The sequence below is a fragment of the Nicotiana tabacum genome, chromosome 11 (assembly GCF_000715075.1).
Source record: "Nicotiana tabacum cultivar K326 chromosome 11, ASM71507v2, whole genome shotgun sequence".
In the NCBI taxonomy this organism is placed as follows: domain Eukaryota; kingdom Viridiplantae; phylum Streptophyta; class Magnoliopsida; order Solanales; family Solanaceae; genus Nicotiana; species Nicotiana tabacum.
Window position 1 is genome coordinate 21,813,248 of NC_134090.1, and position 13,758 is coordinate 21,827,005.

The 13,758-nt window shown below is 35.8% G+C and overlaps 1 protein-coding gene across 1 annotated transcript; it reads right to left on the reverse strand.

Moving 5' to 3' along the window:
- Window positions 1-3,517: 3,517 nt before the first annotated feature.
- Window positions 3,518-8,173, reverse strand: LOC107763478 (heme A synthase COX15-like). The gene is made up of 7 exons (XM_016581963.2): window positions 7,814-8,173; window positions 6,331-6,629; window positions 5,847-6,072; window positions 5,506-5,751; window positions 5,209-5,319; window positions 4,102-4,233; window positions 3,518-3,905 (listed from the first exon to the last, which is right to left on the reverse strand). The coding sequence occupies exons 1-7, from the start codon at window positions 8,054-8,056 to the stop codon at window positions 3,735-3,737; spliced, it is 1,428 nt and encodes a 475-aa protein (XP_016437449.1). The 5' UTR covers window positions 8,057-8,173; the 3' UTR covers window positions 3,518-3,734.
- Between the last annotated feature and the right edge of the window lie 5,585 nt (window positions 8,174-13,758).

Sequence of the window (13,758 nt, forward strand, 5' to 3'; positions counted from 1 at the left end):
TATTAAAACTTAAGAGTTGGAACGAGTTTACCGAATTGACGAACAACTTGTTGAAAATTGATTATCGTTGAAGACTTCAATTCACCAACATCACATTTTTTTCACAAATCGTAGTAATAAAGTAAGCAATAGTAGCAATTATAAAATTAGAGAGAGATTGATGATTTTGTGAAAAAAATGAAAGAATGAGGGGGTATTTATAGTTGAAAATAGAAAATGTGTAATAATAAAAAGTTTGGGGTTAAAACAAAGTTGGGGGATTAAATGGCTATTTTGTAAATAGCCAACGACTATATTTTTTAAGGCCAACGACAAGATTTTTCAAAGCCCAACGGAAAAGTTTTTTTTTTTTTTGAATTTTGACCGTTGGGACCGTTTGGGCCCGCCAAGGACTGGTCCGGTCCCGGGTCTAGCGGTCCTAAAGTGAAGAACCGGCCCAGAAGCCCGGACCAAGCTCACGTACATGGTTCTAACCGGTTCAGGCCCGTTTAGGCCCAGAAGCCCGTTTGGTCCGTGGTCTCGTGCCGGTCCCGGTCCTGGACCTGTCCACTTGCCACCCTTATGTATATGACTCTATTTTAAAATGCCGAACAATGTCAATGCTCTGTTATGGTATCAACGTAAGATCATTTTCGCGACTGAGGGTAATGTCTTCGGAAGTAATAGAGAAGGCCAAACAATCTATACTATATTAAAAGCACGAAGGCCCTTAGCGAAATGTCGTTCGCCTTTTTTACCCTTTTAAAATAGAGTTGACACTAGACAAAATAGTCATTCCATTAATTATTTAGGAGTTTGAAATTAACTAAAATTATGGTTAATAAATCTTTCCTTATTTGATTTATGTAGAAAATCCTACTATGTAGGACTTTAAAGTCCATCATAATTTTACCTTATATATAAACCATTTTCTTATAAGAACTATGTTCATGTTAATATTTTTTTTTTTGATATTTATATTATGTTAGTCGTTCTAACATGAATAAAGAAATGACCATAACGAACAATCATTACCCTGTTGCTTGACTAACCCAAAATTATATAAAAATAAAATACGACAAAGTTCAGTTTTAAGATTCTTTTTCATTCATAGTCATATTATGTGTTGGGTTTGAACAATTCCTACGTGCTGTAGGGAATTGTCATTTAATACTTTTTCAATATTTATTATAATTACTTGTCCGTTTAATTAAAAATATATATCAACTATAGAGTGATAAAATCTTAAATTAATAAAATATTAACTTGTTATGAGTTAGAATATTTAATCAATTTTATGTGATGAATGCGACGATTCAAATAACCCGTACAATATTCGTAAGTGAGTTTAAATCAATGATCATACATGAGACATAAACCAATGATAATATATGAGACATTATAAATAAAAATCACAATTGAAAACTTTCGATTTAGAGTTGTTTATCAATTATCAATTATCAAACAACGATTCTAACATTAAAACCGTAGTACAAGATAGAAATTTACCGCAAGTGACAAACAAATTTTCTATGAGGACGTATGTTTATGACAAAAAATGTACAAAATAGCTTCTTTCATACTTGCAAAATTCTGATTTCAAAACAAAGAAGAAAGAACCTAATACGGTAAGCAAAGGAGAAATTGAATCCTTTATAAAATTCTAAAAACCTATCCAAAACAAAGAAGAAACGAATGGGAGAAGCCTAATATGGTAAGTAAAGAAGAAATACGTCTTTTTTACCCCTTTTAAAATGAAGTTCAATTCTGGATAAAATAGTCATTGTCATCTTATTATTTTTCTAATATTTTAGGATTTTAAATTAACTAAAATTTTAATAAATTCTGTAAGAACTATCAATATTTAGAACTTTAAATCTTTCCATAGCTAAATATTCTTAACATACTATAGAAGAAGTCAAGAAGGAAGCATATAACTAGGCATTCATGACTTCTTTAGACGTCCTTATTTTCATTAAAAATGATTATTTCAAAGAGAAATTCGTATTCTTTTATTTTCTCATAATATTCAAAAAAGTTAGAATTGGACAACAAAATTGAAATTAAAAAAATAAGTAATAAATAGTCACCGGTATAATAAAGAAAGCTTAATAATTTGAACATCGAAGTTAGCCACCAATCTTCTTACTATCAATATGTATATGCTTTTTAAAAATAAATTACCCATTGAGACAATATACACGTGCAATGCGCGTATCATAATACTAGTATATAAAAAAATTTAATAACATAAAGAGGAAAAAGATGGGAGAGTTTGACTATAAATTACAAACTCATACTTATTTGATAAATTAGAGGCAGCATATATCTTCCAGACATGTTTTGATTCTAAAAAGGTTTTCACTGGATGTATTTGAAGCATAATTCTAATATGGGCATGCCTACATAGCTTGGTCCTAGGCCATAGTTCGCCACATACAATTATGTGGTGAGTGACCCTCCCATGCTAGGCTGGTGCATCTCGCCCATGTTGGGAGGGCCATAGGTGGTCCTCCCTGCTACCACACGTTGGATCTAGGGTTATGATGTCAACCTTGGACCAAACAGTGTAGCCATGCCTTCTGTACGCATTATCAATAACTTCATAAGTAGTTGTACTATACACAAAGAATTAAACTTTCTAGAGCACATACGTAATTTAAAACATTATAAAAATTAATTTCAAGTTTTAATAGAAGAAAATTTATAATTGTAGTTTGTTTAGTAAATTTCGTTTCTTTTTTACATTATAACGCTTGAATTGACGAAGACTTCCGTTCAAACTTTCAACAAAAGGATATTTGATAGCCTTCCCTTGAAGGAAGTCTAAGCCTTTAAGAGCTTGAGCACGATATTATAGAAAGGTAATTATAGGAAGAGTGTACCGATAATAACGATAACGACAGTTGTTATAGGTAAAATGTGGTTATAAAGAAGTAAAGTTTAGCATAACTTCGATTAAAAAAGCATATCTGCTATAATGAATCTGTTATAGAAAGGCATGACCGTAGAATCGAGAAAGTGTACAAAATAAATCGTCTCACTGTTGCACAACGTTTGTCAATCATATATGTATCTTCTCTTTTTCTTTTGAAGTTAAAATCACTATGTTTTCAGAAAGAAAAAGCCTTCATTTCAAGTTAGTGATTTAAACATACGTGTTATGTATTTATTGGATTGGTGTAAACACATATGCATAAGTATTTACCGCTCACCATTTAACCTTCTCCACTTAAATACTAAGTTTTTGTCTGTAGCAGGATTTGATCCCGCGACATACACCACATCACAAATTGCAGTCCTACCACCATATCAAAGCCTGGGGTGGGGGTGGGGAGTGGGGGTGGGGCAGCTTGAATCCAGTTTGTTGATTCAGGCAAATTATAAGTCTGCAGTTTTCCATGATGCAGACACCTTAAAAATTGGGGTAAAAGAAACCAGGATGCTGGTAATTTACAATAGGACTGTAGTATACAGAAATGTTTATTTTCATAGAGATCCCAATTTGAACTCAGTTATTAAAGTTGATTGCTACTGATTTTCTAAAAGACTCGATCAATAAGTATCGATGAAACTAAAACATTGCTGGTTCTTTACAAGATAGGACATTCTAAACCTCCAGGAAATCATGAGAACAAGAGGGCCATTAGAAATGCATTTTTTCTGATTCTGCAAGTTGCGCAAGAATCGCAAAATGGTATAATTTAGAATGCCTGACAACGTCAATGCTCTATAAGAAAATTATAATATTAATATCAAACCATTTTTGCGACTGAAGGCAACGTCTTGAGAAGTGATGGAGAAGGCCGTCGCACAGTGTGATTGAGCAGGATCATGAATGTTAAAAGAGTCAAAGCTCCTGCTTGATGAGCAGTTCCCAGAGAAACTGGGACATACGAAAGAAGAGTAGATATGCCCAACGTTACCTGCATTTGAAATCAAAATGATTCAACCACAACTTACAGTAGTCTAATGGTACCAGACCAGTGAGAGTCTTCCACACAATTGGCGTGCGTTCAATCTCACTATCATTTCCCCTTTTATGTAACAGATTTTTTTTTTTAAAAAAAAAATCCAAGAAATAGCCAACAGGGAATATTCTCGACGATGCAGTGCTAATACCTGCAGAGCAGCCATGCCCATTGTGCTTCCGATTAAGTGTCGGACAGCAGGATGCATATCCAGTTTCCTGGTTGACCACCATAACCCACCTATTGCAGCTAAAGTAGCAGTGGCAAGTATACGATGATCAAGCTGCAAAAGACAAGAATGAAATTCGTCATAAAGAGTGTGTGTCTAGAAGTTTTCGCATTCACAAAAAATGCTTAAACTGGCATTCAATCATAGTTTTTCGCCTGTTGCTTTTTATTTTTATTTTGATAAGACAATGTTCTGCTATTGTGGCAAGTGCATATAACAAGTCTGGCTCAATGTCCAGAAACTTAAACTTTGTCAAAGCTTTATCATAAGAGAGAGAGAGAGAGAGAGAGAGAGAGAGAGAGAGAGAGAGAGATGACATACCTATTAAGTAGTAAAACAAATCAAATTCACCAATTATTTTTGGTTCTGTATTTAAATTAGAAGGCTAGTCAAATGCAAAAATTTAACAATGAAAATCCCAAACACATTGACTCCTGCCCTTCTGCATACGCCAAAGCAATTACTTAAAGAAACATACAGCACCTTGACTCAGTCTCTTCTGATAAAAATTAGGCCAGGAAATAAACTTTGTTAAATTTCTGAATTGACCATCAGTATCCTCTATTTCAAAATTAGTACACTTGAGGAATAGCCTTTTATGTCTTATTTATTTTTGGTGTGTCCATGAGGTCCCTGTAGGTCTAGAAGATTGGCTGTCGTTTGTAGAAAACCATATCATATAGTAAGTTTTTTTTTTTTAATTTTTGGTATACTTCTTGTATACGGGTGTTTTTTCTTTGGTCCATTGTTTATAAGATCTCATTACTCGATCAAACAAAATTAGCAAGAAGAATCAACAATTCAGGCTTGAAGAAAGGACCTCAGAATATCCAACTGTCAACAGCAACAAAAGTTTTAATTCAAATAAATTTTTATGAACAGCAACATAAAAAATGACCTCCATGACTACACTCTTTTCTACCAGCTCTTCTTTATCGTGCTAACTAAGGAGATAGATTTCATGTCAAGATTAAAATATCTGATCTTTTAAAAGTAGATAAACTGGAAAGTTCAGAAACACAAGTTTACCTGAACTGTTGCCGTATTCTCGAAGAAGTTGCGCATAATAGGTTTCATACTAAAGATATCATCAGGAATCCATGTATCTCCCATCTTTGGAAAAGTATTAAATGCTCGGCCCTGGAAGTTAACTCGTTCAGCCAATATTTTGATGATGAATTCCCTTTTACCAAACTTATTAAGAGAATAATATGAACACCATAAACTACTATCATTTTCTTAGTCTCTCGGAATTCAGCAACAAACCATCAAATACTTAACCCGTGCAAGCACAAAACTAAGGTATGGAGAACTTTAGCTACATACAGCGTCATTTCCAGCAACGAAAGCTCCTGAGATAGCAGTAATTCCGACAAGGATGCCCACAGGAAGTGCAAGCCGCTTAACTTTTGCAGCCCCACGAACATAGGCAAGCGATTCGGTAGGAGGTTCAGGCATAACAACAGAAAGAGCCGTCCAGAAGAGTCCACAATAAATAGCAAATGCAGAGGTAAGATGAGCTGCAAGACGGTAAGGGCTTACTCTTGGTTCAACATACCCAGATGGTGGCTCCTGTTGAGAAAAAATAATTTAATCAAAAATTAAAGAGCGCTGTGTGTCTTATGTGAGTTTAACAACAGCATAAATGAAATCAATTTGCTTAGTACCTCTAAACCACTTTTCACCATCCACCAACCTATGAGCCCCTGTCCAGCACCAAGAGCAAAGAGTCCAGAAAGTCTAAGTCCAAGTCTAACTGTTATGTATCCCTTACGGAGAAAATATGAGAATGGAAGTGCAAACATTATACCAAGGGCCCTTCCCCACATTCGGTGCGCATATTCCATCCAATATATGAACTTGAAATCCTCAATGTTCATCCCCTTATTCACACTGTAAGGGTTAAAATTTAAGTCAAATCACTAGGCAACCCAATACAAAAATAACTCCAGAAATAAGATTCAATAATAATCTTCATAATAAAGAATCGATATGGAATGATCCTCCGGTCCATATTTGCTTTCCACTGCTAACAACGAAATTAAGTTCATGAAAGCAAACAAAAACTACTTTTCCTAGTGTTTTAGCATCTATGTGTCTAAGATTACAGTAATTGAAGTACATTCAGCACATACTGCTGTTTGGACTAACCGTTTGTATTCGGGGGATTGCTTGTACTTCTCAAATTCAACCAACCAATCTTCATCTGTTAGAGGAGGAAGGCTCCCAGTGAACTTCCAATCTGTCATTGAAAGACCAGAACGTGTCAGCCGTGTGACCCCACCAAGCACAACCATACTGAAGACCCAAGCAGCAGATGCAAAAAGCCATATGCCAACCATTTTCCGAGCATGGGGTCCAGCAGTTACAAGGAACTTCAATCCCTCCTTGCTTTCAGCTGCCGAAGCTGCCACTGTGGAAATTTTTCTGAAAGATGTTCTATGCAAACCCTGAAATCAATTTGGCTGTCACGATGAAAATATATGGACAGAAAACAGGATGCAACGGGAAAGACATCTGCCCTAGCACTTCTAAATTTCTTTCTTGCATATTTCTTCACCTATCAACATGATAAATGGTAAATCGATTCTTTACTATTTGTCAATATGATAAATGGTACCGTTTCAACTCCATGGGAGTTGTAGGAAGAGATTAAGAAGATCAGGAAGGGATTACAACAGCAAAAATTAGAGTTTCTCTCTGTTTTGGAGAGGGCAACACAATAGCAGATAACAACAACAACAACAACAACAACAAACCCAGTTTGATCCCAACATGTGGGGTCTGGGGAGGGTAGTCTGTACGCAGACCTTACCCCTACCTAATGCAGAGAGCAACACAATAGAAGATGCTTTGGCAAAATGCGGAGGACGATTACAGTGGTCATGTGATTAGAGAACTGTTTTTTAAAGTGCGGGATATGCTCAGGGAAGCAAGGGTTGCTTCAGAAATGGACAGAGCACAACTTCTTACTTTCAGAATCAGACATGCTAAAGGAACTTCATCAACATGTCACAGTGTATAGTTTTCTGGATAGGTTTTATGTTGTAATTGATCTTTTTTGTTACATGCATTGGACAGGGGTGTAATAATCTCCTTATTTTTCTGATCTTACGTAGTAGAACGAGGACATGTACAAAGGAGGAGTCCTCATTTATCTTAGATTTGTACTATATCTTCACAAGCACGTAGATAGCAATAATTGTAAGAGGTGAGTCAGTTTTATGTCCCCCTTCTCATGTATTCACTAAATAATCAACACATCTAAACTACTCCGCAAAATCTATCACACAAATTACGAAGATTGCATAAATGTAAACCATTTCGCAAATTACGAATTACAAATATCAAAGAACTAAGACTGCTTTATATATACATAATTTTCATAAAATCCATTAAAAAAACAGGTTCAATGAACAAAAAAGGTGACATAATCTACCAATGCTTCTATATAACTATCGTATACTTCTGAACTACAGGGGAAAACACAACAACAACTATGCCTCAATCAAAAACAAGTTGGGTCCGCCTATATGAATACTCACTTCTTCATTTAAGCTCAACTACAGGGGAAATCACAACTATGAACAAAAAGAAGACAACTTTCTCAAAAATAAAAGCACAAAAAACCAACCTTGTGATTAAGGTGCTGAAAAGATCTTAAACCATAATTAGCAAAACTTCTCGCAATAGAGCTTCTGCTTGTAGGAGCAAATTTTGGGACAGTAGAAATGAACCTTTGTTGATTCAATATTGAAAAAGAAGCTTCATTTGAAATTTTTGTTGCAGTAAAACCCCATCTTCCAAGATTCGATGAAATCTTGTGACCCAAATCTTTGTTTTTCCTTAAGATTGAAATTAATCTGCTCTCCAACATTGCTTTTTTGGGTTTCGATTTTCTCTATCAAAATTGCTATGAATTGTGTGCTGTGTGTGTGTGTTGGTGGAATCTTGGGGTTTTTGCACTCTGGATTGTCCACGTTTGTTAAATCTTAGACAAGGGTTTAAGGATGAACCGGCCGGTTCACTCAAAACCTTGGGCTAAGAATAGCGTGGATATTGGTACAGCCATAAGATTGATGCTGCAGCAACAACAACAACAACAACAACAATCCAGTGTAATCCCACAAGTGGGGTCTGGGGAGGGTAATATGTACGCAGACCTTACCTCTACCCCGAGGGGTAGAGAGGCTGTTTCCAGGAGACCCTCGGCTCGAAGAAGGCAACAAGAGACAATATATTAGTACTATCAATAGACTCATAATAAAATAACATACAATACCATAAAATCCATAACATAACATAAATACCATAAAATAACAAAATAACAGCAATATAAGAGATACAGGAAATACGAGAAAGATGTAAGGTATACTAATAAACAGCAGATAAAGCCCATCATCAGTAGCTGATCAATAGCATCCTAAGACTAATTCCTAACTGGCTAGTCTCACTCTAGTGCGCTGTAAAAAGAAATCACAATTTCCCCTAACCTACAACCTTAATGCTCGATCTCCATAATTCCCTGTTTAGGGTCATGTCCTCAGTAACCCTAAGCCGCGCCATATCTTGCCTGATCACCTCTCCCCAATACTTCTTAGGTCTCCCTCTACCTCTCCTCGTACCCACCACAGCCAGTCTCTCACACCTTCTCACCGGTGCATCAGTGTTCCTCCTCTGAATGTGCCCGAACCATCTGAGTCTCGCTTCCTGCATCTTGTCCTCCATGGGGGCCACACCCACCTTCTCTCGAATATCTTCATTTCTAATCTTATCCTTCCTTGTATGTCCACACATCCACCTCAACATCCTCATCTCTGCAACTTTCATCCTCTGGATGTGTGAGATCTTCACCGGCCAACACTCAGTCCCATACAACATAGCAGGCCTAACCACTGCCCTATAAAATTTACCTTTCAGTAACGGTGACACTTTCTTGTCACACAGGACTCCCGTCGCTAACCTCCAGTTCATCCACCCCACCCCTATACGGTGTGTGACATCCTCGTCGATCTCCCCGGTCCCCTGAATAAACGACCTCAGGTACTTGAAACTACCCCTCTTAGGGATGACTTGAGAATCAAGCCTCACTTTCACTCCCGCTTCCGTCGGCTCTGCCCCAAATTTGCACTCAAGGTATTCCGTCTTCGTGCTGCTCAACCTGAAACCTTTGGACTCAAGGGCATGTCTAGCCATAAGATTTAAGAGTCTCATTTGAAAATGTTGAATTTTTTTTACTGTTGCTACATTAGTTATGGGTTCCGACGAAATGGAATTTGTGTTAAGAAAAGCATCAAGGAAAAAAAAACATAAAGAAGAATTTAACTTGTATATCCGTACATTGTAACGAATGCATACATATTAATCTGTTGTAGTGATTATCTATTTCATATTTTAAAGTTATAAATGGCACTTATAATAGACGTTACTTGTCGTTAATTTTAATTGATCTGGTAATGGGAAAAAATTATGAAGTTAGTATATAAAAAGTTAGGCTCACAACAACAGCGATTATTGCCTCAATCTCAATTTTTTTTTTGATAACAGGGATCTTATTTTATAGATATCACATAATAGTAGAGTTCATACAACCATAATTGTCCGGTTGGGCATTTACTACTTGACTATTACATACCATGTTCCGAAAGACATTTTGGTTCCCAAAATAAATAAGTCTAGAACAAATGTCTTTCCTAACATTCTTAATAACATAAGTCGAGCCTTCCCAGTCTGAGTTTAAGACTTCACTTGCAAAATGAGGAGGGTAATAGAGAATAGTAAGATCCCTCCATTTGTTGTCACCCAGTGCTCTCTTAGCCATCATGTGTGCCAGCTTGTTGGCTTCCCTGAACGTGTGATTGATTACCTGAACCTTCACCTGGTTCATTAATGACATGCACTAAAGGATGATGTTATTAAAAATAGTCATTCCATTTGCCAAACAATTTATGGCATCAGTAGAGTCCATTTCCACTTCCAAATTGGTAAACGCTTGCTCCTTTGCTAATTGGAGGCCTGTTTTCACAGCCAATAGTTCTGCCTGAATAGATGATAAGCCTGGAGAGGCTCCATAGAATCCAACTATCCAGTGACCCCTAATATCTCTGAAAATACCACCAAAGCCACATAGAGAGGTTGCTTGTATAAAGAAACCATCAGTATGAAGCTTAATAGTATTCGCTGGAGGCTTAATCCAGTTAACTTTGATAGGGATAAGATTATGAGTTATTGCTTCATTTTGTGTGAGAACTTTGTACTGCACTGCTTGATTAAGGGCATGATGGAGGGCCGGTTTATTAGAGGTATTATTAAAGAGATTATTGTTCCTATTTATCCAAATGGTCCACATGACGAAGGAAAAGAGATTATTCCACTTGATGATACCATTCCCCAGTGGAATATTGTGGTCCCTGAGACTAGCTAACCAATTATGACTATAATTCCCATTTCTCATATCCAATCCGAGTTGAAGCTATAAATCCCTAACTGTTAGGCAGTCTAAGTAAACGTGTGTAATAGTTTCCCTATAGGATTTGCAGTAGGAGCACACTAAATCGATATTGATACCAATCTATATTAAATTAAAAGGGGAGTAGTGAAGCATGTGGTTAAGCCAAGTGGCAAGCTAAAATGAAGTCACTTGGCAATTTTAAGACAACATTAAAAATTTGAATTATAAATGGAAACATATTTAATGGAAGTAGTAGTCCAAAATTTTCTGTAAGTGTATTTCATTATTGAAGACCTAAAAACATTTGTGTATAATTCAGTTATGCAAATGGAAGGATGCAATCTATATTAAGACCTAAGCAAATGGAAGGACGCAATCTATGCAAATGCAAATGAAAGACCTAAGCTATTAAGTGAATTTCATTCTTTAATGAAATTCACACTCACTCATACAAATTGATTTAAACATACCTTTTTTAAATATTAGGATTTCATAAACTTAAGCAATGTTTGACTTCTGCTTAGGTTTGACGTCTCTACATTGCTTAGGGTTTAGCTTCCACACAAATTTCTACAAAGTATGGCTCCAAACTATAACTATATCAGCGAAATATCAATATCCAAAATGAGTTGGAATTTGAAGGTTTGTGTTGTTAGATTGTGGCACGTACCAGACCGTGAGAAACCACAAAATTCTAATTCAATTGAATTAATTATTCAAGATGAAAAGGTGCATACTCTTTTACGTGTTGTTATTTTTTTCAAGTTGTGCTGTATGTTCAACTTATGCGCCTTACTAACTTAAATTTCTTTTCAAAATTTGTTTTAGGAAAATCGAATTCATGCAACTATTGGAAGAACTGTTATGCGTATTTTCAAAATAAATATACATGAAATGAGATTGTATGTTATGAAAAACTTTATGGTTGGACCAAACAGTATGAAAATTAAGACCAACAAATAGGACGAGCGTGGATGAAATTAGTGATCCACGGTTTAGTTTGAATATCTTCAACTTTTAGCCTTATGAGCATCTCACAAATCAACTTGAGGTTGATGAGAATGAACTATTCGGTAATTGTTACCTTTCGCTATTTTTTGTTGATTGTTTTATCACCTTATTTATAACTATTTATTTAAACGTGGTAGCTATCATAAGAGAAGTTATTGGTCATGGTAACGTAGAATCGTACAATCAAGGTGGTAAAACAAATACCTTTATGAACTTGGAGCTTGAGGATCATGAGTATGCTTGCAACCATGAATTGAATTAGTTATAGATTCAATTACTATTATTTTCTCATTATTAATTTGTGTATTTTACATATAAGAGAAACAATATTTCAGCAACATTTTGGGGAGAATTTGTAGATGAAATCTTGCCCTACTTAGATGGATTACCCAATCAACTTGTCATGGTTATGCAGCTCATAAAAGCTCACATCAAACAAATTGTATAGTATCATAAAAGCTTATATCAAACAAATTGTATAGTATCATTATTTTTTATGGAACATTTATTAGGAGATGAAATTAAAATTTTACTGCAATCTTAAAATGTTTTTAATGTTTGGCTGTAAAGATGATATTAACACTAACATATTAAACTTTACGGTGTAGATCGTTCTTTTTAATTATCTGCACGATAATTTAAATGGCTTCTAGTAGGCAGTCTATTGTGAAGATATTTCCAAAGTAAGAACTTTAGTTTATTAGGGCACTTCAGATTCCAAATCCACATAAAATCTATTTCATTAATAGGGTATTTTTCGATTAGGGTATGGCAAGATTTGGTAGTAAATAGCCCATTGGTATTGAGTGACCAAGTAGGCGTGCCACAATTGTTAGTATTAGGAGTTACAACCTTTATTTTGTCAATTAAATTAACTTCAAGATCCATGGAGATTTTAGGAAGATCCCAATTGTTATTCCTCCAAATGTCTTTTATAGTGAGCACATTATATGCTTGGGTCAAGAGGCATTTATACACTGGCAAAAAGGTGTAGTATTTTGAATCCAACGACTATTCCAGGCAGTAAAGGTTGAGGACTGATCGAGTCCAACCCTACACCATTACGAAGTGGCGAGAGCGGTCGATGCAGCTTTTACCCGAGAAGGTCGGGATCAAATCCACAAGGAGCTAGAATTGGGAATTGGATTCCTATCTAAACTAGTAGTGCGCAGTGTTTTTAATTACACTTCCAATCATAATTGTTTGTTTTGTTACTTCTAAATTTTATGCTAATGAGATACTAAATTAAACTAAGAAGAAATGCTTGTAAGGTTTTCTAAAGGGTTAAAAAAGCACTAAGGAAGTGACTTTCTCCTAGGTAAATACTTGACGGGATCTAAAGCCTAAGGTAAGGTTGTTACGTTGGGGATTGCGATATAGCCAATGCACGAGATTACTCACTCTATACCTCTCGGTAGCTTGAGTGACTTTGCCCTAATTGACTTTCTCAAGACCAATTGGGTGTCAAAATTGTGCAAGCAGTATAGGCTCAAGTCGGGTATTACTATCTCTAGATTTAACCCTTTAATTGGGGCTATTAATCTCTTGATTACATCCCAATTCCTTGTTGAACTGATTTTTCTAGACTCAAACTCTCTTTCTCAAGAAGAGCCCAAGTCAAATAGGCACAAATTAGTGTTTGCATCCACTAATTCAACATAAAAAATACAAATCAGTCCAAATATCAATTACTCATAAACATCTAAGGCTTAGAACAAAAGACCCATCAAATACCCACACTAGGATTGAGCCACAACCCTAGCTAATGGGTCTAGCTACTAATAATAATGGAAGAAATAAGATAAATAGATGAAGAATAACCCATATAATTTGATTACAAACTAAGAAATTGAAGTTTCAGTGTTAAACTAGCTACAAATTACTCAAAATGGAACAAAACCGTCGTTCACGTGCTCTGGACTCTAACTAATGACATAAAAATGTGAAAAAAAGTATTTATACAAGGCCGGATTTTCTAGACAAAAATAACCCGGACGGAGGTACTGCGGTCAGCAAGAAATGGATTGCGGCTGCAGTGGAGCTTTTAGCTTCAATTGCTCAGTCTTTGAATTTGGCCACCGCGGGCCGCATAAAATGCACTGCAGTCGCGGTGGCTT